At 42.7% G+C, this 19,470-nt stretch overlaps 3 protein-coding genes across 5 annotated transcripts in view; 1 reads left to right on the top strand and 2 right to left on the bottom strand.

Annotated features, from left to right (window-relative positions):
• The window catches only part of LOC126507129 (seminal vesicle secretory protein 3A-like), a 63,304-nt gene that overhangs the window by 18,511 nt on the left and 25,323 nt on the right, over positions 1 to 19,470 (top strand). The gene's annotated exons all lie outside the window — the stretch shown is intronic.
• Positions 1,757 to 3,201, bottom strand: LOC126507128 (seminal vesicle secretory protein 2-like). Its single transcript, XM_050151320.1, has 2 exons — positions 3,129 to 3,201; positions 1,757 to 2,844 (listed from the first exon to the last, which is right to left on the bottom strand). The coding sequence occupies exons 1-2, from the start codon at positions 3,199 to 3,201 to the stop codon at positions 1,757 to 1,759; spliced, it is 1,161 nt and encodes a 386-aa protein (XP_050007277.1).
• Positions 16,881 to 18,104, bottom strand: LOC126506953 (seminal vesicle secretory protein 3A-like). Its single transcript, XM_050150971.1, has 2 exons — positions 18,032 to 18,104; positions 16,881 to 17,800 (listed from the first exon to the last, which is right to left on the bottom strand). The coding sequence occupies exons 1-2, from the start codon at positions 18,102 to 18,104 to the stop codon at positions 17,079 to 17,081; spliced, it is 795 nt and encodes a 264-aa protein (XP_050006928.1). The 3' UTR covers positions 16,881 to 17,078.

Here is a 19,470-nt window from a genome sequence, read left to right as displayed (position 1 = left end):
TAGGCGGCTCACGGGGTGTCAGGCACAGCTCTGGTAGCTTTTTTTCTATGACCCAGACATCTACAGATGTGGATTTCATTGCTCTTTCCCCCAGTGCTACACAGTTGTCTCTTCTTTTTGAAACTGCCCACCAGGAGTGTTCCCAAACCCAGATATTAGCAGGAATCAGACGTCAGTAAACAAAGCAAGTGATGCAGAAAGTTCTCATTTTATTGGAAAGCAAGCATTTGAGGACGCTCCGTGGTTAGAAGTTATACAGAGAGCAAACGTGAAGAGAAGGTTGTACATGAACCAGAGATCTGGGACCATATTACAGGCGGCTTCTGGAAGGCGTCACAGACTTGACTCTGGCGAGGTGAGTCCTAGAAAGAGAAGGGGTAAACAAGGGCAGTCAGAAGTTATGAATGGGTGTCGGCCTCTTTCAGTTCTACCAGAACCAGTTTCTACAAATTAGGGTGCTCAGCCGCTAATGACTCCGACGGTCCTCAAGTGTGTCCGTGGCTTTTGTTGCTCTCCCTTTCTTAATGCAAACAGAGTAGTGAACACTGTCTCTCTGCCCAGGCTCAGGCTGCACTCCCAAGGTTGCAAATGTCTAGCAGTGACCTCTGTATACTTCCTACCTTGTGTTCACTTTTGAACTCGTCCTGTATCACAAACACAGATTTAAGAAGAGAACAACAACAGGAAAAAACCCTTTTACTTTGTTCTTGGAGACTCTCGTACTCATGTACGGTGTATTCTGATTGCTGCCAATCCTGCCATCTTCTCTCTTCTGTTCATCTTGATTAGCCCACTTCTCCCCACAAGTCTCCTTCTCACAATCATGTCTTTTTGTTTCGTTTTATGACCAGCTGAGTCTAACCAGGGCCACTAACATGACCACAAACATGGGACTGTCCAGTGGACTCTACCAGGCTCATCATTAGGCAGACAACTGAGGACAGTGTCTGCCCCAAACAGAGATCTTTGTAATCCTATCTTCTGTCTGATGGAAAAGAAAACTAATCCTTAACCCTGTGGTTCTGGTGGAAAACAGAGGTAACAGGGACTCAAGAACACCCCAGTGTGGAGAAAGATCTGCAATAATACCTTATGTTAATATAAGCAAGAAACCAATTTTTGCCAAGTCAAATTATAAGAAAAAATAAGATTATATCATAAAATGTTAAATATGATTTCATAGGTGGTACATATTTAATAATATAAACTCCATCTGTGTGGGGCTGGAAAGATGGCTCAGAGGTTAAGAGCACTGGCTGCTCTTCCAGAGGTCCTGAGTTCAATGCCCAGCAACCACATGGTGGCTCACAACCATCTGTCTGGTGCCCTCTCCTGGCCTGCAGGCATACACACAGACAAATATTNTTTCATGATGTTTATTTTTAAGGTAGATTTTCTATCTGATTGTGTTCTCTTAACACTTGGTGAAGGAAGAATGTTCACTTAGACATTTGATATGCTTTAAAAAAAACCCTGAAAAATACTTCCTTAATGTCAGCGTGCAGTACCCGTTGTTAACCTGGGTAGTTTACTCTGCTTTTCTCATACCTAGTACTCATTTTTCCAGGGCATGCTCGTTATCTTTCTCAAAATTTGTAACATAATACTTCTACTGATAGGAACAAATGGGTATCAATCCCATGATGGACCCAGGGCTTCCTTATATACCACATGCAAGCATCAGGATAAATATCTCTCCTATTGGTACAAACATACCTTGATATTGATCTTGCGCTTTAGTTGGTCGATGACTGCATTATCCCTTGAGTTGAGTTTGATATAGGTCTGCCCCTCCCTTTGTAAAATAGATATCTTGATTAAAATTTCTTCTTTGTTGATAGTGGTCTTGTGATTTCTTTTTGTACTGTTCAAGATATCCTTTATAGGATTGTGAGCGTTCTTGTCCAAACTGGCGTTGTTGTCCAAATTGGGCTAAATCTTCCTCTGTTTTTACCTGGCTAGACTTTTGTTGCACAGAACTCTCATCATCATTATATTGCTTACGTACTTGTGATAGCTCCTCATTCATAGCAAATCCTTTATGCTTAGTTTGTTGAGAAAAACCTTTTAGGGATTTTTGTTGGCCAAAAGATTTTAGTTGGGTGTCTTGGGATTTTACTTGGCCATAAGATTTTAGTTGGGCATCTTGGGATTTTGCTTGACCATAGGATTTTAGTTGGGCATCTTGGGATTTTGCTTGACCATAGGATTTTAGTTGGGCATCTTGAGATTTTACTTGGCTATAGGATTTTAGTTGGGTATCTTGAGATTTTACTTGGCTATAGGATTTTAGTTGGCCTTCTTGGGATTTTAGTTGACCGTAGGATTTCAGTTGGGATTCTTCACCATAGGATTTTCGTTGACCATAGGATTTTAGTTGGGAATCTTGGGATTTTAGTTGGCCATAAGATTTCACTTGGGAATTTTGAGACTTTAGTTGTCCATAGGATGATTTCAGTTGAGATTCATGGGATTTCACTTGTCCGTAGGATTTCACTTGTCCATAGGATTTGACTTGGGAGTTTTGGGATTTTAGTTGTCCATAGGATGATTTCAGTTGAGATTCCTGGGAGTTTACTTGTCCATAGGATTTCACTTGGGATTCTTGGGATTTTAGTTGGGACACTTGTCCTTTGCGACAAAGTGCAGCCCCCTTTACTCCTGTATGTTCTTGTGAAAGACGCGACTGTGACATTTCACCATCCTGGCCATATACTTGGTGTTTTGTTTGCATGAAAACACTTTCTTCAGCTACATCATCACTGCCTCCTTTGAGCCCATAACTGACATGACCTTTCATAAATCCCGATGAGCTACTAGTGAAGCCACCTTTCGTGAAGCCGCCTTTCGTGAAGCCGCCTTTCGTGAAGCCACCTTTCGTGAAGCCACCTTTTGTTCCTCCTGGTAATTTATAATAAGAATGTTTGTTATATCATCTGCATAGTTCATTCCGAGTCTTATTCCAAAAATTGCCTCATAAAACTGTTGATGTTTCCTACAGGGATTTGGGTTTGGGTAGAGAAGAATTAAGTCTCATCAAAAAGATTGCCCTATGGAAGGAATTGCCCACTCCATGAAGGAGACTCTCCCTGAGTGACTTTCTCTCTAGCTACCATCTCTATACTCACCATACTGCCCAACCACAGCGTCCTGTCTTTCCAGAATGAGGAGCAGAGAGAGGATGAAGACTGAGGACTTCATCTTGTCAGGAAGTGCCTTCACTGAGAAATGAGCTGAGTTGCTCATTTATATCTTCTTTAGCTGGGTGCACCACTGATGTGGCTGAGGCTACAAAAGATGCTGCCCCCCCTTTTTTATTATCTCTAAATGTCAACTTCCTCCCCTCGGCACAGTTGGGGACATTGGTAATGTTCCCAGGGGTTTAGTGCAGGGACGCAATGTTTTCTCTGTCATAGCCTCAGCAAATATTTATCAACCCTCTGAGTTTATCACACACTCTTTGCATTTTCAAACAAAATCCAGACTAGAGTTTTTCATGCTCTGAAGGTAGCCAGGGCCAAACCAAATTTTCCTAGTGACAGTGTAGTGGTGTTCTTTCCATTCTGGCATTGTTTAGCATGCTATCTCAAGAAGCCCACGAAGCTACTTGTTTTACATGGAGTTTTACAGAGCTTCTCATTTACATACAAAGAAGCATTCACATGTGTAGAACAACATAGAAAGAGTTGAATAAGAGGAAACCTCTAATAGAAAGTTTGAAGAATAAATGGAGAGATTGAAGCTGTAGCTATGTGGTAGACCACTTGCCTGTCACGTGTGAGGCTCTTGATTCAAACCTCGGCTCTGGAAAAAAAAATAATCAGGGAACATCAATGCCCAAAAGTAGCTCTGAGCTATATAACTATAAACGTTGATGTGCCAATGTCTATATTTATCTAAGGGAGATATGGGTGCTTGCTTTTATGATTAGTTTGCTCTGCTAACTTTGGTAAGACAAGACCGCCATGGTTGTGATGGTTTGCTAGCGGTGGCATTTTAGGTAGTCCGTGTGTGCAGTGGAATGAGCTTGCGGTGTATCTGGAAGGCAAGGTGAAGTGCAGGGGCATTTGAAAGGGGAAAGTATGAATGGTGACAGGAATCACTATTGGACAAATGAGAAAGAGTATCGCTTTCCTTACTGAATGTACGTCATGGAATCCAACAAAGAATAAACCCCAGTATTTTAATTCAGAAAGCTCCGACAGGAACGTTATCCAGCTGCCCTAGTAGTGGGCTTGTGGTGAACACTTTGCCACCGGTGATGCCACTGGCATCCTGAGACAAGATGGAAGGCTTGCCTTCTTGTTTAGAAGGACAGCTTTGGTGACTCAGACACACCTTCCAAAGGACAGGACTGCGGACATGCTCTTGGGGGAAGAGAACATCCCTGCAGCGTGTTCCGCTTCATACTCCACCATATGGCTGTAGTTCGGGGAGGAAGTCTACTTGAAACATATTTCCAGCCGTCCCACCCAACATTCTGGGTAGTACTGTATGGAAGAGGCAAAGAAAAAGCCAAACTAGGCCCTTACAAAAAGAAAATGCATAAAATAAATGTAACGTTTAAATAAAATGCTTGAGTTGCACTGAGCCACTCTGACTTCTTAGAGAGGGAAGTAACTGTTTCCCTCGGGAGACCAGTGATTGCTTACTGTGTCCACTCAACCCTGTCTCCCCTCCCATGTCTCTTATTTGTTTTAGAGAAATCCAGGAACTTCTTCAGTCAAAGGTAATAAGGACAGGATCTGAAAACTTTGATCATATTTAGGAATTAAGAACAAATATCTTGATAATCTCTTTATGAAATGCAGATGAAACTCAGGAATAATGTCTGTGAACAAAACCCAGGAAGTTGAGGGTCACAGATGCCATGCAATTATGCTATACATACCAGAAGAGTATACATTGAAATGAAAATTTAAATCCAAACATTCAATATACTGGTGGAGAAGGAAAAGAGAAGGGAGCAGTTGGAAGGATAGAAACACAAATGGAGAATAAGACAGACTGATTCTGGAGAAGGACAGTAAAACTCTTGCTACATAGTTTTAAAAAAATACAGGTCATTTTCCTTTTGAAAACATTTTATTAACAAGGATGGCAAAATCCAACTCAGAAGTTGTGAAATAATATGCTTGGGAACAGAAAAGGAAATTTAAGAGCTTTGCTTATATCTATGTAAGAAGTTATTTGGCAACTTGAAAAATATAAGATAAATTATCCTAAGAATAGGCAGAAACCCTAAAGTGTATGAATACCACGGGATTACAAAAGCCCATCCAAAATTACTTAGGCTAAGGTCAGTGCCTGTGTGGAGGGGATGAAGTCCTGGGTGAACGCGCCTCGTTGACATGAGCGTGGCCATGGCAAGGACACCAGTACTTCAGACCCAGGGGAATGGCAAGGCCTTCACTTGGCCCAAGTATGGATGATGATAAATTGTTGACCTTTATCTAAAACCAGTGTGTACAGAAACTACCACGCACGGCTTCCTCATCCAGATGTCGCCAACCTGATACTGCTCCCCTGCAGAGACCTCTCACTGAGATTAGCTTACCTGCCTTTTCCTTCACGCCATATTATAAAATCAATGCACTTGAGTTTCCGCTGGTTGGCGTGTCTTCGTCAGTGTGCATGGCCACCTGATCCCAGATTGTCTAGACTTGTTTCTGTCCTTTGTTCACTTCCAGTAATGGCCCCAGTCAGGTCAGGTCCAAAGCTGTGCAGGTTGCACAGCCATCTATGCTGTGCCTGGGTGTACAGAATCAGTCTTCAACTAGGTGGATGAGGAGTCCTATACTTTAATATGTGTGACATGAAATTTACTATAGTAAATAGGTTTTATTTTTCAACTTCATGCTATTAAGTACACTCATATTGCCAGTGTCTATCTCCAGATGTTTTTCATGATTACAATCCACATCTGTGGTATTAGGTAACACTACATTTCTCTCTCATCTCAGGCCCTCATAACCTATTAACTCATTATGTGTCTAGGAATGTTATCATCCTGGGCACTTATACAAGTGAGACAATACAATACTTATTCTCTCATGTCTGGTGTTGTTTCTAATTTAATATCTTAAAATTTCAATTTTTTAATAACTCAAATTTTAAAAATATTTTTGTCTTATGTTAATGGGTGTTTTGCCCGCATGTATACCATGAGCCAAATATGTATTCAGCGCCTGTGGAGGCCAGAAGAGGGTGTGGATCCTCTGTAACTGGAGTTACAGATGCTTGTTAGCAGCCATGTGGATGGGGTAATTGAACCCAGGTCCTCCAACAGCAACCAGTACTCTTAACTGCTGAGCTATTTCTCCAGCCCCATCCTATAACTCCCATATAATCAGGAGTTTCCAAGTGTTTCAGGACTGCTAACATGAAAGGAATCAGTTGAATCAAGTCAGAAAAAAACCCAAAATGCCAGAAAAGTTATATATTTTTTTAAAAAACTTGGAATTATATTTTTAGGAGTATAAGAAATGAGTAGTTAGATATGTTTTTTTTTTCAGCACAAAAGGAATCAGAAAAATTACAAGTTTATCAAATAAGATGAGAAAAGTACTTCCCGTCTGAACAAGAAGTTTGTAAGTTCCCGGGAGGAAAGCAGAGGTAACTCTGCATAGCATCCACTAGCCTGGCCTGTGCTCATTCATGCTTCCTCCACCACCGACACTCTGATAAGTGGGGTGGCTACCTCCATTTTTAACACAGTCTAAATGTGTCCCAAGTGGCAGACTTGCTATACCCATTGCAACTGCAAACCAGAGCGTCTCTGCAGGCCTCACACAAGACCCCAGCTGGCAACATAGGAGTGATATTGATCACCAAGGAGGAATCACACGTATGAGGTGTGTTATGTGACAGGTGCTCTGCTCGAATCTCTCAGAGCAACAACAAACAGGGAGACTTTCCCCAGATACAGCATCCTCGGTTTTCGCCCAGTCGTGTCCTGGTTCTGCGAATGTCCACTTCCAGCAGGATGTAACTCGCTGAAGCCAGCTCCGTCCTAGCCCTCTACACATGCTCTTTACCTTCGAGCCCTGAGATGGAAGCTGCTGGAATAGTCAATTGAGAAAGGAGATATTTTTAGAATTCTTCTTAGAACTCCTGATAAACTCAACACTGTAGTAGATATCGATAACCCCCTCCCATAGGCACACAAGCGTTGAAGACTTGTTAGTGGGAGGTGCTTTCACCATAGGGAGGTGTGACCAATGGGAAGCAAAGGCTTATTGACCCATACCATGGATGCATAGGAAATGTAGTGATGGTGGCTTAGAGAACATGGTGTTAACCATGACTTTTCCGGGTGAGGATGCCTAAGGTTTCCTGAGCCTCAGTTGCACCGTGGTTTGGATATGATGTGTCCCGAGAAGGATTCGCATGCAGAAACCTTGGTCCTCATTTTGAGGATCCCACCACCAAGAAGGCATTGTGATATAATATCTCTGGCATCATTGGTAAATCGATCCATTAGTAAATTGATTCCCTGATGATATTATTGGGAAGTGATGGAAAAGAGGAATTGAGCCCCAATTGGAGGAAGTAACCCCTGCAAACATGCCTAGGGAGGGTGTACCCACCGGGAGGGTGTACCCGCCCCTCCCAGTATTTCTCCTCCATCTGCTTACTGGCCTGATATCACATGTGAGGAATTTCTCTGTCACATGTCTGCTCACCCTTGCCATAGGCCCACAGCAGTGAAACACCAACCATGGACTGAAGCCTCGGAAACCGCAGCGCAGAATCAATCTTTTACTATTTTAAATCATTTGCACCAAGCTTTTCTCACTGCAAGGAAGGGCTAGAAAATGCAGCAACTTCTTGGGGTCTCTCCGTTTCTCTTGGGACCCACCTGACTGCCACTGTTAGAGGAGCAGACCACCGGTAGCTATAAACGACATTTGCATCTGTTTTTCTAGAGGACCTATGGGACCATTCTGTTGACCGTTCCTCTTTCTCTTCTTGTTCTTTTACGCAGTGGGAGTTCAATTTCCTCCAAGTCCTCCATCCTCCAAAATCTCAATGAAGCTTCTGTGGGACCATTAAGCTGGGATGAGTGTCTCACGATGTTGCTGGACACTGAATCCCTTAGACCTAAGGTTTGAGACCAGGGCAAGAGCCTTTAGACACACTTCTGTTCTTTCCCGTGATATTTATACAGTTTAGGTTTTCTAGATATTCTTAAGGAAAGTACCATACTGTCTGTTAATCTCTCCAAGAGAAAATAAAGTTATCAAAAGCACTTTGAAGTCGTCCCCTTTTCTTCCAGGATGGCCTCCTTTGAGTGTCAAGACGCCATGTTGAGAGCTTAGGCTCCACCAGGTACTACTTTCCTTTTTCATATCACAGGTTTCATCTTAGCAATACATTAATTTTCTATGCTGGTTGTTCTCCTTTTCCCATCTTTGTTTTACTTTATTTAATTAAATCAATTATTATTATTTATTATTAGTTGTAGTAGTAACAGCAGTAGTATTTCACAAACTCTAAGCCCCTTGTGTTATCTGTGTCTTTGACTCAGAGTACTGGACAGGACTTTGTTCTTTGACCCATGAATAAGATCAGCATCATCCTATCTGTTTATCACTAAGCTCAGTAAGAACTGGTTCTTGGCACACAGTAAGTACTGAGCTCACAGGCACTGTGCTCAATGTTAGTCACGCACTCTCTCAGTCTAATCTCCAAGGGCTGCTTAGGGCAATGGAAAAGGATTAGACAGATTCCTAGGGTACCATGTAGCTCCCCTATCTCAGATCTGACGATTGCGCTTTTATCTATGTTCCTTCTTCAGCACAGCACAGGGAATGATTTCTTTGTGGCATTTCCTCACATTCACTTCGAGTACTTGGCTCACCCTCAGCCTCCATTGCCTCGTCTCGTTCTCTTCCACCTCTCTCTGCTGACCTTCCTTCATCCAGAGTCCCTCTTCTGTGCTCACATATACATCTATGTATGAAATTCTCAAAAATAAAAGATTATATGAAGGGAATCTCATTATCGTTCTCACCGGTATGTCCCTCTCTGAGGGTTAAGGATATTGGACATTATTCATGTATTTGCTGATCAGTTGTACTGATCTTCATCTTAAAGCACAATAAAATACCTGTTTTATTTATAAGTGTGTATGCCTGTGTGTATGTATGTGCACCACATACATGCAGAGACCCTCAGAGGTCAGAAAAGGGTGTCAAACACCCCAGAACTAGAGCTATAGGTGGTCGTGAGCCACCCTGTGGGTGCTGGGAACAGAATCACCGAGCCACTGTGCTAGCCCCTCTACTTCTTTGAGAAGTGTCTGTCCAGTTGATTTGTCTGTTTACTGATTGGCTGACTTAGGCTTTAGGATAAAACTTTTGAGTTCTAAATATATTTAAAGTATCAATCCCCTAAGAATTTAGCTGGCAAAGCCTTTTCCTTTTTGTATGCTGTGTTTTCGTTCTGAGCATCGTTTCTTTTGGTCTGCAGAATATTTTTAATCTGATGCACTCCAACTTGGTCAATTCTTGCTGTTATGTTTGAGCTTTTGGAGCTCTCTCCAGAGCACCACTTTCTATGCTCATACGTATTTTCCTCTAGCAGTTGCAGAGTTTCACATTGTACATTAAGATCTCAGATCCATCTGGAATTGTTATTTATTATTTTCCCTTTTTTAAAAAAAGTAGCATATAACATGTTAAGTTTCATTTTGACATTTTATTTCCTTTTGTGTTATAAGAATTTTAGTTGCCTTTTTGTTATCATCTACCCAGTAAAGCCAAACATAAGCTGTTAGTGCAAAGGTATTAGTATTTGCACTACTGAGAAACAAATTATTTTGGTAATTTAGTTCTTTGGCAATTTCACACATGTATAGGATGTATTCTGGCTACATTCTTCCTGCAACCCCCTCTTATCTCCTTTTCAAGTATATCAGCCCCTTCCCCTACCTAACTGTTCCTTTCCCAGAATTGTGATCTTTAGTTTTGCTGTGTGACCCATTTAGTTTAACCAGGGACATCAGTGTGACTATGGGATTAGGACTATCTATTGGGGGCCTGCTGGGGTCACCAGGGGTTATACAACCAAAAGTCATGAGTTCCCGTTCTTTGAATCTACGCAGAGAAAATGGTTCATCAGTGCAGGACAGGGCCCTCCGAGTCCCTCCTACATGCTCGCTGGGCTGTTGGTGGACCCATTCTTGTGCATACCCAATGCAGCCACCCTTAGTTGTTCAAACTTCCTGATTGCAGTGTCTGTGCTACGCCTAGAAGAAGGCATTTCTGAGCCCTTTTCTCTGTCTTCCAGCTCTTCCCCCACCCCATTTTCCCCAGTGTTCTTCGAGCTGTAGAGATACCCAAAAAACTCTAGATGCTATGGTCATTGCTCTTTGTTACCAACCAGAATCTGATGTTAAGACTCCACATGCTTGAGTCAGGGACGTGGAGAACTCAAGTGTTGGAAGGGTCTGAGTAGTTATTGGGAGAGAAAAGTAATCAACGTTGTTGCCAGCAGTGAACTCTGCAAGCTACAGTAACAACTGCCCTAGCAAGATCAACCCACTCTTGTAAGAGTGATATGAATGATGAGAGTAGCCAGCTACCTTCTGCTTGGATTTAAAGTCTACTCCACAGGCTGGGCAGTGGTGGCCCACGCCTTTAATCCCAGCACTCAGGAGGCAGAGGCAGGCGTATCTCTATGAGTTCAAGTCTAGCCTGGTCTACAAGAGCTAGTTCCAAGACAGGCTCCAAAGCTACAGAGAAGCCCTGTCTCAAGACCCATCCCTCAAAAAATAAAGTCCACTCCAAAAGGTGGAACTCATTCCCAGTACTCTTAACTGGTCCCTAAATCTGTGGCTCACTAGATTGTGGACCCTAGGGTAAAACTACTACTAATATTTTGCTAAATGTACAAAGTAATAAATGGCCTCCTAAGTTCTTATCTTTATACCCACAGATCAATGGGTCTCGAGAAGATTCCTTTTTACAGATTATTGATAGTGAGCCCCACAGTTGGCCAGTGTGCAGAAACTAAAAGATGGCAGAGTATTCTGTTCTAAGCAGGATAGTGATATCATACTTCCTACCCCTATAGATCAGGGAACATCTTAGAAGATGGGAAAGGACAGATCCAGAGGTAGTAGGTATCTTCCGTGAAAAAGTGTTTGCCAGGTATAACAGCCCATTACACATATGAACTCACAGCAGCTATGACTATATACATAATACCTGCACAGGATCAAATCAGCCAGAATACCAGCATGGATGGGGGGAGGTCATGATGCTCACCCCTAGATGAGCAACTGTTATCGACTGATGGCTGCAGGAAGAGGGAGATTACATTTTCTCCAAGGATACAGCCCTTGAGAGGCTACCCATGCTGCAGTGGCTCATCATATACCCGTGAATACTAACTGAACTCAGTGGGTTAAAGAAAAGAGCACATGAAGTTGGGAATGTATAGTGGAGGTAGATATAGAAATTGGAGGGAAAAGAAAGGGGATTGAATTTAAGCAAATTCATTATATATGGATACCAGTCATAACTGTGTGTCATACTAGTGTGCGACCTCATTTTGCTGATTACAAACAATCTCATTTCTAAATTTTTCTAATTTTTACTTTCTAGGTCTTAGAAGTCAACATTTCATTTATCAGTAAATCCAATTTAAGATATAACAATTTACATCTTGTCTTCTAATATTGGCCTTCCAATATGTAAATATATTTATTCTATTCCAATAATTTGAAAAGTCTATCTGTTCCACCCTTGGCTATATAATGATGAGGCTGACATGATATAACTCTATGGGTATAGTAGTGGCACACATACCTTAGGGATAACCAACAGCTCTCTAACTGAACTCAAGACACCCTCAACAAGAGGAAAACCACATCTGGTACTGGAAACCTAGCTCACTAGCTATGGTCACTGAAGTCGTGGGCCTTGGGGAAGAACCTACCACCAGTTCGTTATAAGCTGCACAATTACTAACTGCATCCTAAATATTTGTTCTTATAGCAACAGATCAGTAGTCTTCCTCCCTCATCAAGAACATTTTCCCTTGCAATAGATGCAGACCATTACAAAAAAATTGCACAACCACTCAAAATGCAGAGTTGTGGAGCCCAGTGCAAATGAGTACATCTACAAAACAGTTTCTGCACTCAAGAAAGGTCGCTGAAGAGGGGGTGGAAAGATCGTAAGAGCTAGAGGATCAGGGAGCTTGCAGTGAGACTTCATCTCCTGATAATGTCAGAAACTATGTCCATGCACTCTCACCTAAACACCAGCTGAAGAAAGGCAACAATAGACATGCCATATTGGACAGGAAAAAGCCTGTGAGGCCTCAACCGTACACAAAGAACTACAGGTAACTAAGAAATCTGAGAGTGGGAGAAACCAACTGATTATCTAATACCAAATGGTCAGCACTGAAAAGCCATATACAAGTAGCACTGTAAGACTGGGTTGGTTATACTTAGGAATATAGAAGTATATTCATAACAACAATTAAAGAAATAAGAGGCCATGCATTGGAAAGAGAAAGGGAGTATATAGGAGGGTTGAGAGGAAGGAAAGGGAAGGGGAAATTATCTAGTTATGTTACAGTCTCAAAAATAAAAGAACTTAATACATCTACACAAGTAATATATTTCTTTTTTTTTAATGTTTTTTTCGAGACAGGGTTTCTCTGTGGCTTTGGATCCTGTCCTGGAACTAGCTCTGTAGATCAGACTGGTCTCGAACTCACAGAGATCCACCTGCCTCTGCCTCCCGAGTGCTGGGATTAAAGGCGTGCGCCACCATTGCCCGGCTTCAAGTAATATATTTCTACACTAAAGTTGAGAGGCATATGTTGGACATATGCCATTCCAAATGGGAAATTACAAGAAAACTGACTTATATCCACCAAATTTCCAGACTTCTGATGAACTAACACCACTGTGTTCTAAACATTCTAAAGCTCAAAACAATTCTGAATTTTAATATAGTATTGTATTTATTCTTTCATATTATGTATTGATATATTTACCCCCTCTTTCACTGGGGGGGGGGTCCTCCACAGTCCATTCCTAACTTTACTACCTCTCCAAACTTCATGTCCACTTTTTAAATATCTCATAGACTCCATATAATTATGGTTCTTGAACCATCCACTAGAGTGTGGTAGATCTATCAGGGTTCATATCTTTAAATAAAACTAATTCTTTCCCCATGAAGCGAGAAACTGTTCATAGCTCCTCAGTTAGGGGGGTTCATGAGTCCCCTCTCTCCTCTATATTAGCATGTTGACTGGTTGATCTTGTTCAGGTCTTGTCAGGCAGCCTTAGCATTGTGGATTCATGAATGCAGTGGTCCTATCATGTTCAGAAGACATGATTTTAGCATAATCCCAAGATTCAGAGACCATCTTTGCAGGGAGAGAGAAGGGGCACAGAAAGATTTTAAAAACTGGAAGTTGAGGATCCAAGCAGCATCTCTGTTTTGATGCTTTATTCACTGGGCACACAGAGAATGCCAACTCCCCTGGAGCCACGGTTAAGGAGGGACTGCTTCCTGTAGCTAGAGTTATACTTTGAAAAATCAAAAAGATGGTGGTGCAGACTCCAGGTCACATGCCTCTAGGCTTGTGGTGCCAAGAGGTAGGTGTGTTGGTATTTGATCACACTGAGAGTCATTCTTTTCTCTCCACAAGCTTCAAATGCACTTATAAATAAATAAATCAGTTCAGTTTCTGTCATTTTATCACAGAAGTGAGGCAGCCCTACCTCATCTCAGTCTTCTGCTTAGGTGACTTTCTTTCTTTCTTGTGTAATCCATTGAGCTTAATTACATTTGTTTGAATGAATATTAGTCAGGGGGATTAGTTATTGGAACATGGCCAATTTATAAGCCACTCTCAACCCTTAAATGTCCACAAGCCTCCATGAAAGTGGGGTCTCACTGAGGTCTTTGATCCACATGGATTTTACTTTTGTGTAGCATGAGAGACAGGAACCTAATAGTATTCTTTTGCATGTAGACTTTCTGTTTTTCCTTTTCTTAGGTGTATTTTTTTGCCTTTTTGGTTTTTATTGTTTTTTGTTCTGTTTTTCTTTTTCGTTGTGGTTATGAGACTAAGTGGAGAAGGAGGAGCTTTTCACTGTTGGTGGGGTACATACTGGTGCCCCCATTCAGGATCAGTGTGGAGAATCCTCAAGAAGCTAAAAACAAATCTACCAAACCACCTGGCTATAGCCCTCCTGAGCATGTGCCCAAAGGACTCAGCATCCTACCCCACAGTTACCTACTCATTCATGTTCATAGTGACCCTATTTACAATAGCTTAGAACTGGAAAAACCTTAAATATCAATTCTTCAAAAGAAGAATGAATAATGAAAATGTGTTGCATATGCACAATGGAAAGCTATTCAACTATAAAAAAGTAAAACCATGATATTTGAAGGTAAATGGATAGACCTAGAAAAGATTATATTGAGTGAGGCAGTCCAGACCCAGAAAAACAAACATTGTACATCTTCTGTAGTTCCTAGCTCCAAATATTGTAAGTATACAACATGTAGTAACTGCAGTAACCAGAAAAGTATAAAGGGATCATAGGTGGAGGTTGGGGAGGGGTTGAGAGGTAGAAAGAGATAATTATATAACGTGAGAAATGAAAAGATGGGGAGGGGACTCCAGAGGAGAGGAGTGGTGGGGAGAGAGGTCAATGTATCTGAGAAGAAACAAGGGACAAATAACACCAAGGTTGTTTGATAATGCCTCAAGAAATCAATTTATTTTATATTTACCTAAAATTATACAATTTATGTATACATATATATGTTGCTTAAAGGAAGTTAAACTGCTTTGGGTTGACCATGCTACCCATAAAAATCATCTAATAAGAAAACCCCAGTACCAGACATGAAACGCTTCTTAATAATGGTTGGTCAGGTTATTCCAAGAAACTTCCAAAATAATATAAACTATTGATGTTACCTTGGTTACAACAATATAAACTATTGATGTTTCCTTGGCTACCTATCAGAGGTTGATAGCAGAGCAAGCCACTGCACACCTAGGATGAAGGACTCAGACGATCTGAAAAGCCTCTTTCCTTAGGCCTTCTTCACCTCCATGGTACCAGGAAATACCATGTGGATTGCCAAGGAAGGGAAGCAGCTGTACTGTTCTACCAGCTGCAGCACCTAAGAACCACGGTGGTAACGAGCATGGCACGGGATCTGCTGAAGGTGCAGCAAGTGATGCTCACATGCTGGTTGTAGCCCACGTGTGTCTAATTGGACTTAAGCTCACTCTACAGGAGAAAAACCATGTCTGGTTCTGAGAACTTAGGCAACTTCCTAGGCCTAGTGAGGTCATAGAACTTAGACAAGACTCAGTTACCCCCACTTTGCTAGACCTGTGTAAGTCCTCTCGGGCTTACCCTTACACCCACAGATAAGTGTAGCTACCACACCTCATCAAACAAGCCTGTCTCAACAGATGGAGACTGTCCCAGAAACCACCACAACTGGAAACAGTGCAGAGATCAGTGGAACTTGGGAGTCCCATCCACAAAAGTTACTGCACTTAAGGCTCAGGGAACATTGGAGAAGAGGAGGCAAAAAGGTTGCATGAAGAAGTCTGCAGTGAAAGAGTATCTACTAGAAATGGTTTCATAAACAAGACAAAACAATGGCAGTATCAGTGGACATATTAATATTAAAGGGGGAGATTTCACAGGACCCATCCCTAAACAAGGAACTAAGGAAACTGATGACTCCTTGGATAGAAGAATTAGTCTACCCCAGGGATGAGCCTCCTAATTGGTTGTACAAATCAGACTGTTCAGCTCAACAACCACATTCATACAAACAACAAACATAGACTCAGTAAGTTGTATTTATATATTTATGAGCATATATGCATACTCAAAAACAGTAATCAAATATAAATATGATATCAACTTGAGAGTTTGGGAGACATGGGAGATTGGAAGGAGGGTATCTGGAAGGGGATGGAGAGAAAGGGGGGAGGGGAAAATGATAAAATTTTATTTCAGTCGAAAATATGTGTTTTTGAAAAAGCAAATGAAGTCAGATAGGATCTCTTTATTAGTGAGCATTGGTGTGAGGATGCGCCCAGGTAAGAAAGCCTTAGGGGCAGCAGTATGAGTGGATCAAGAGCATCTAGGACGGCAAGGGAGTCGGCATCTTGAAGACATCACGGTCCACAGAGGTCAGGCGACTCCTCTGGAGAGAGGACATAGATAGGCATGCACAAGAGTGAAAACCAGCAGACAGGAAGTGAGTGTGGCCAGGTCCCTTGTCTGCTTGGACCAAATTATGGCCATTTGGAGCCACGACTGGTCACTGGGCCCACAGTTCTGTTGCTTTCCTTCCCTTCACACGAAGTGCCCCTTGATGCAAACATGCAGGTGAGATCCTTTTCCTCCCCGGGGGGAAGATTTCTCTCCTGATAGAGCAAACATCCCCTGGAACGGACCCCTCACCACCCTGGTGCCTCCTTTTTCACAGTTCCCGCATCACAAACAGGGATGGTTCTTAGGACTCATTTACTGCCTTTATTCACAAAGATGAAGCAAAACCCCATGGATCAGTTGTCTCTATAGGATAAGGGAACCCTATATGGGATGGAAGAACACTAATTGGTATGTGAAACAAAAGCACTCATGCTTTGTAACAACGTAGCAAGAAAGTGAGCCATATCCATGGAAAGCATAAGAAGTTACAAAAATACATCTTAAATTTACATGATCTTCTAAGTGCTGTGTGTTCAGAGCAGAATAGCTGCACATGTGCAAAATAAATGTAGAAGAGACTCACTAAGAAGAGGAATTTGAGACACACAGAGAGCTCAGGTAGCTTGCTCTGCCTCTGCCGGGTGCTTGCTTCACAGAGAATGGAGCTCAGCTCCACACACTTTGCTGTCAGCACATCCATTGCTGTGGGCCTCACTACCAATCTCACACTGGGCCCAGGCAGTCCTCTGTGTTCCACCTACAAACACTGGGTAGGTAGCTCTCCCGCCTGCTGAGACACTTACCTCTAATTGTGTCCTGGCCTTGACCGATAGGGAACGTGTTATTCTGTGAAGGCGTCTTGATACAGGATTAACTCTCCGTTTGGACAGTAGCACGTCTGTTGAGCTTGGTGGAAAGGCTTTGTGGGATGAATTCCACCCTGCAGTTGTCCTTGAAACTGCACAAAATACTCATCATAGCCTTGGAAGTGCTGTCTGAAATACGGAAGGAACTCTGCTGCTCTCTTGGCCCAGCCAAGCCTGCTTTTGAGCCTGTGAACCATTTTATGCTGCTGACGCACTTGGGCCTGGTCTTCATCCAGGGCATGTGCTTTGCCCTTGATTTGCTGAGGAAAGGCTTCCTGGAGAGTTTGTGATGCCTGGGAGGATTTCAGAGGGGCTCTGTGGGATTTCAGCTTGATTTGTGATTTCACCTGGCCTAGGGTCTTGAGCTGGCCTGTTTGGGACTTCACCTGGGCTACGTGGGATTTTACTTGTGTTTGGGATTTTATTTGTGAATGGGACTGAAGTCGGGATTTTTGTTGGCTAATCTTGTCTTCTTCATTACAAGCTATGTCTTCGCTTACACCTGTCTGTTGCTGTGAGCTCTGAGTCTCTCCCAGGTCAGCATCAGCATCCTGGCCATACACACGGTGCTTAGTTTGCTCAAAACTGCTTTCTTCAGCTCCATCCTCCTGTGCTCTTCTGGACCCATACTGGAAATGGTCTTTCTGGAAATATACAACTGGGGACGTTTTTACTAGAAAGTGTCCTTTTGTCTCACCTGGTAATTGATAAAAAGAATGTTTGAGTTACACTGTCTGTACAGCCCCCTCTAGTCTTATCCCAGGATTTTCCCCGTCAACCCACTGAGTTACCCACAAGGCAAGTGGGTTTGGGTGGAGAACAGACAACATCCATCAAGATCACCCCGTGCAGGGTTCTTCTCCCTGCCAGAGCACCCCTGTGGACATTCTCCCTGGTGCCTTCCTGCCAGGCGACTCCCTGCACTCACCGTAGATTCCTATCCCAGCTGCTTGCTTCTCCAGAAGGAGGAGCAGAGAAAGGCTGAAGAAGATGGACTTCATCTCACCAGGAGGGGCCTTCACTGAGAGCTCAGTTGACCATTGCTTTATATGTTGCTTGCTGGGTGCATAGATGTGGCTGGAGTCACAAAAGGCCTTACCCGTTCCCACTTATCTGGCATGCGGCCTCTGCCCTCCTCTCAGTAGGAGATATTGTCAATATTCCTAGAGACCGTAGACACATGATGTCGGAGTCTTTGTCTAACCCCACACGTCCCAGAAAATCTTTATCGCCACCTCAAGATCGTCACATGATGCTTCCAGAAGCAATTCCAGGCAGAGATCACAAGAGTGACCTTGGCCTGTCCAAGCTTTTGTATTTCAAATGTGGGGCCTTGCCCACAGTGCACTTTGTTTCCTGCCGTAGAGCAAACATGATGTGTACTTCTGTTTCTTTCCAATGAGATGGACATGGATCTATTTCATCTCAAAGGGTCTATTCATAGGGATTTTAAAAAAGACATAGGGCGATTTATCCCCAGTGCATGAATTGGCTCTTTGGAGTCCATTCCCTATGGAGGGAAACCTTTCTCAGCCATGGTACAGGGAGGAGGGGTTTGGTCCTGCCTCAACTTGATATGCTAGACATTGTTGACTCCCCATGGGAGATCTTACCCTTTCTTTCTTTTTTTTTTTTAAGATTTATTTATTTATTATGTATACAACATTCTGCCTCGATGTATGCCCACACGCCAGAAGAGGGTGCCAGATCTCAGTACAGATGGTTGTGAGCCACCATGTGGTTGCTGGGAATTGAACTCAGGACCTCTGGAAGAGCAGCTAGTGCTCTTAACCTCTGAGCCATCTCTCCAGCCCCGGTCTTACCCTTTCTGAGGAGTAATGGGAGGTTGCATGAGGGGAAAGTGTGTGTGTGTGGGGGGGGACAGGAGGAGGGAAGGGAGCAGGAACTACTTTTGGTATGTAAAATGGGAAAAAAAAGTAAATAAATTTTTTTAAAAAACTAACCATAGAAAGACATAGGAAAGAAGGCAAATTTAAGGATTCCATAGTCATTTTTAGAAATAACTGAGATACTGATTCACAAAAGCAACTCTAAAATGCCTAGCCTTACTAGTGACCTGTGTGAACATTCCCCGGTGCTTTCTTTCATTAGTAGTTTCTTAGTTCCCCCTCCCTCCTCTCCTACTCCTCACACACTCCACCCCCATCTGCTCCTCAGAGAGGGTGAGGCCTCCCTTGGGAGGTCAGCTAAGCCTGATGAGAGCCCATGAGGACAGTATGGTGGGTCATCACCTGCAGGATGGGAGCCGCAGAGACAAGTGCAGGAGTGCTCTGTGCTCTGTGTGTCCATGGAGCAAGCACTGGGGCTGCATCTCAAGAGGGAAGCTGCAGAGGGCTTTTCAAGTAT

Source organism: Alexandromys fortis, unplaced genomic scaffold (genome assembly GCF_014885135.2).
Source record: "Alexandromys fortis isolate MF-2015 unplaced genomic scaffold, M_Fortis_MF-2015_v1.1 scaffold_27, whole genome shotgun sequence".
In the NCBI taxonomy this organism is placed as follows: domain Eukaryota; kingdom Metazoa; phylum Chordata; class Mammalia; order Rodentia; family Cricetidae; genus Alexandromys; species Alexandromys fortis.
Note: the sequence above shows the minus strand (reverse complement) of the source record. Positions and strands in the feature narration are given on the sequence as shown.

Bases quoted from the DNA above. Each gene is read 5' to 3' on its own strand.
- LOC126507128 (XM_050151320.1), bottom strand. From the start codon at position 3,201: ATGAAGTCCTCAGTCTTCATCCTCTCTCTGCTCCTCATTCTGGAAAGA. The intron at 2,845-3,128 runs GTGAGTATAGAG...GCTTCACGAAAG, and splicing joins CGCTGTGGTTGGGCAGTATG to GCGGCTTCACGAAAGGTGGC.
- LOC126506953 (XM_050150971.1), bottom strand. From the start codon at position 18,104: ATGAAGTCCATCTTCTTCAGCCTTTCTCTGCTCCTCCTTCTGGAGAAG. The intron at 17,801-18,031 runs GTGAGTGCAGGG...ATCAATTACCAG, and splicing joins AGCTGGGATAGGAATCTACG to GTGAGACAAAAGGACACTTT.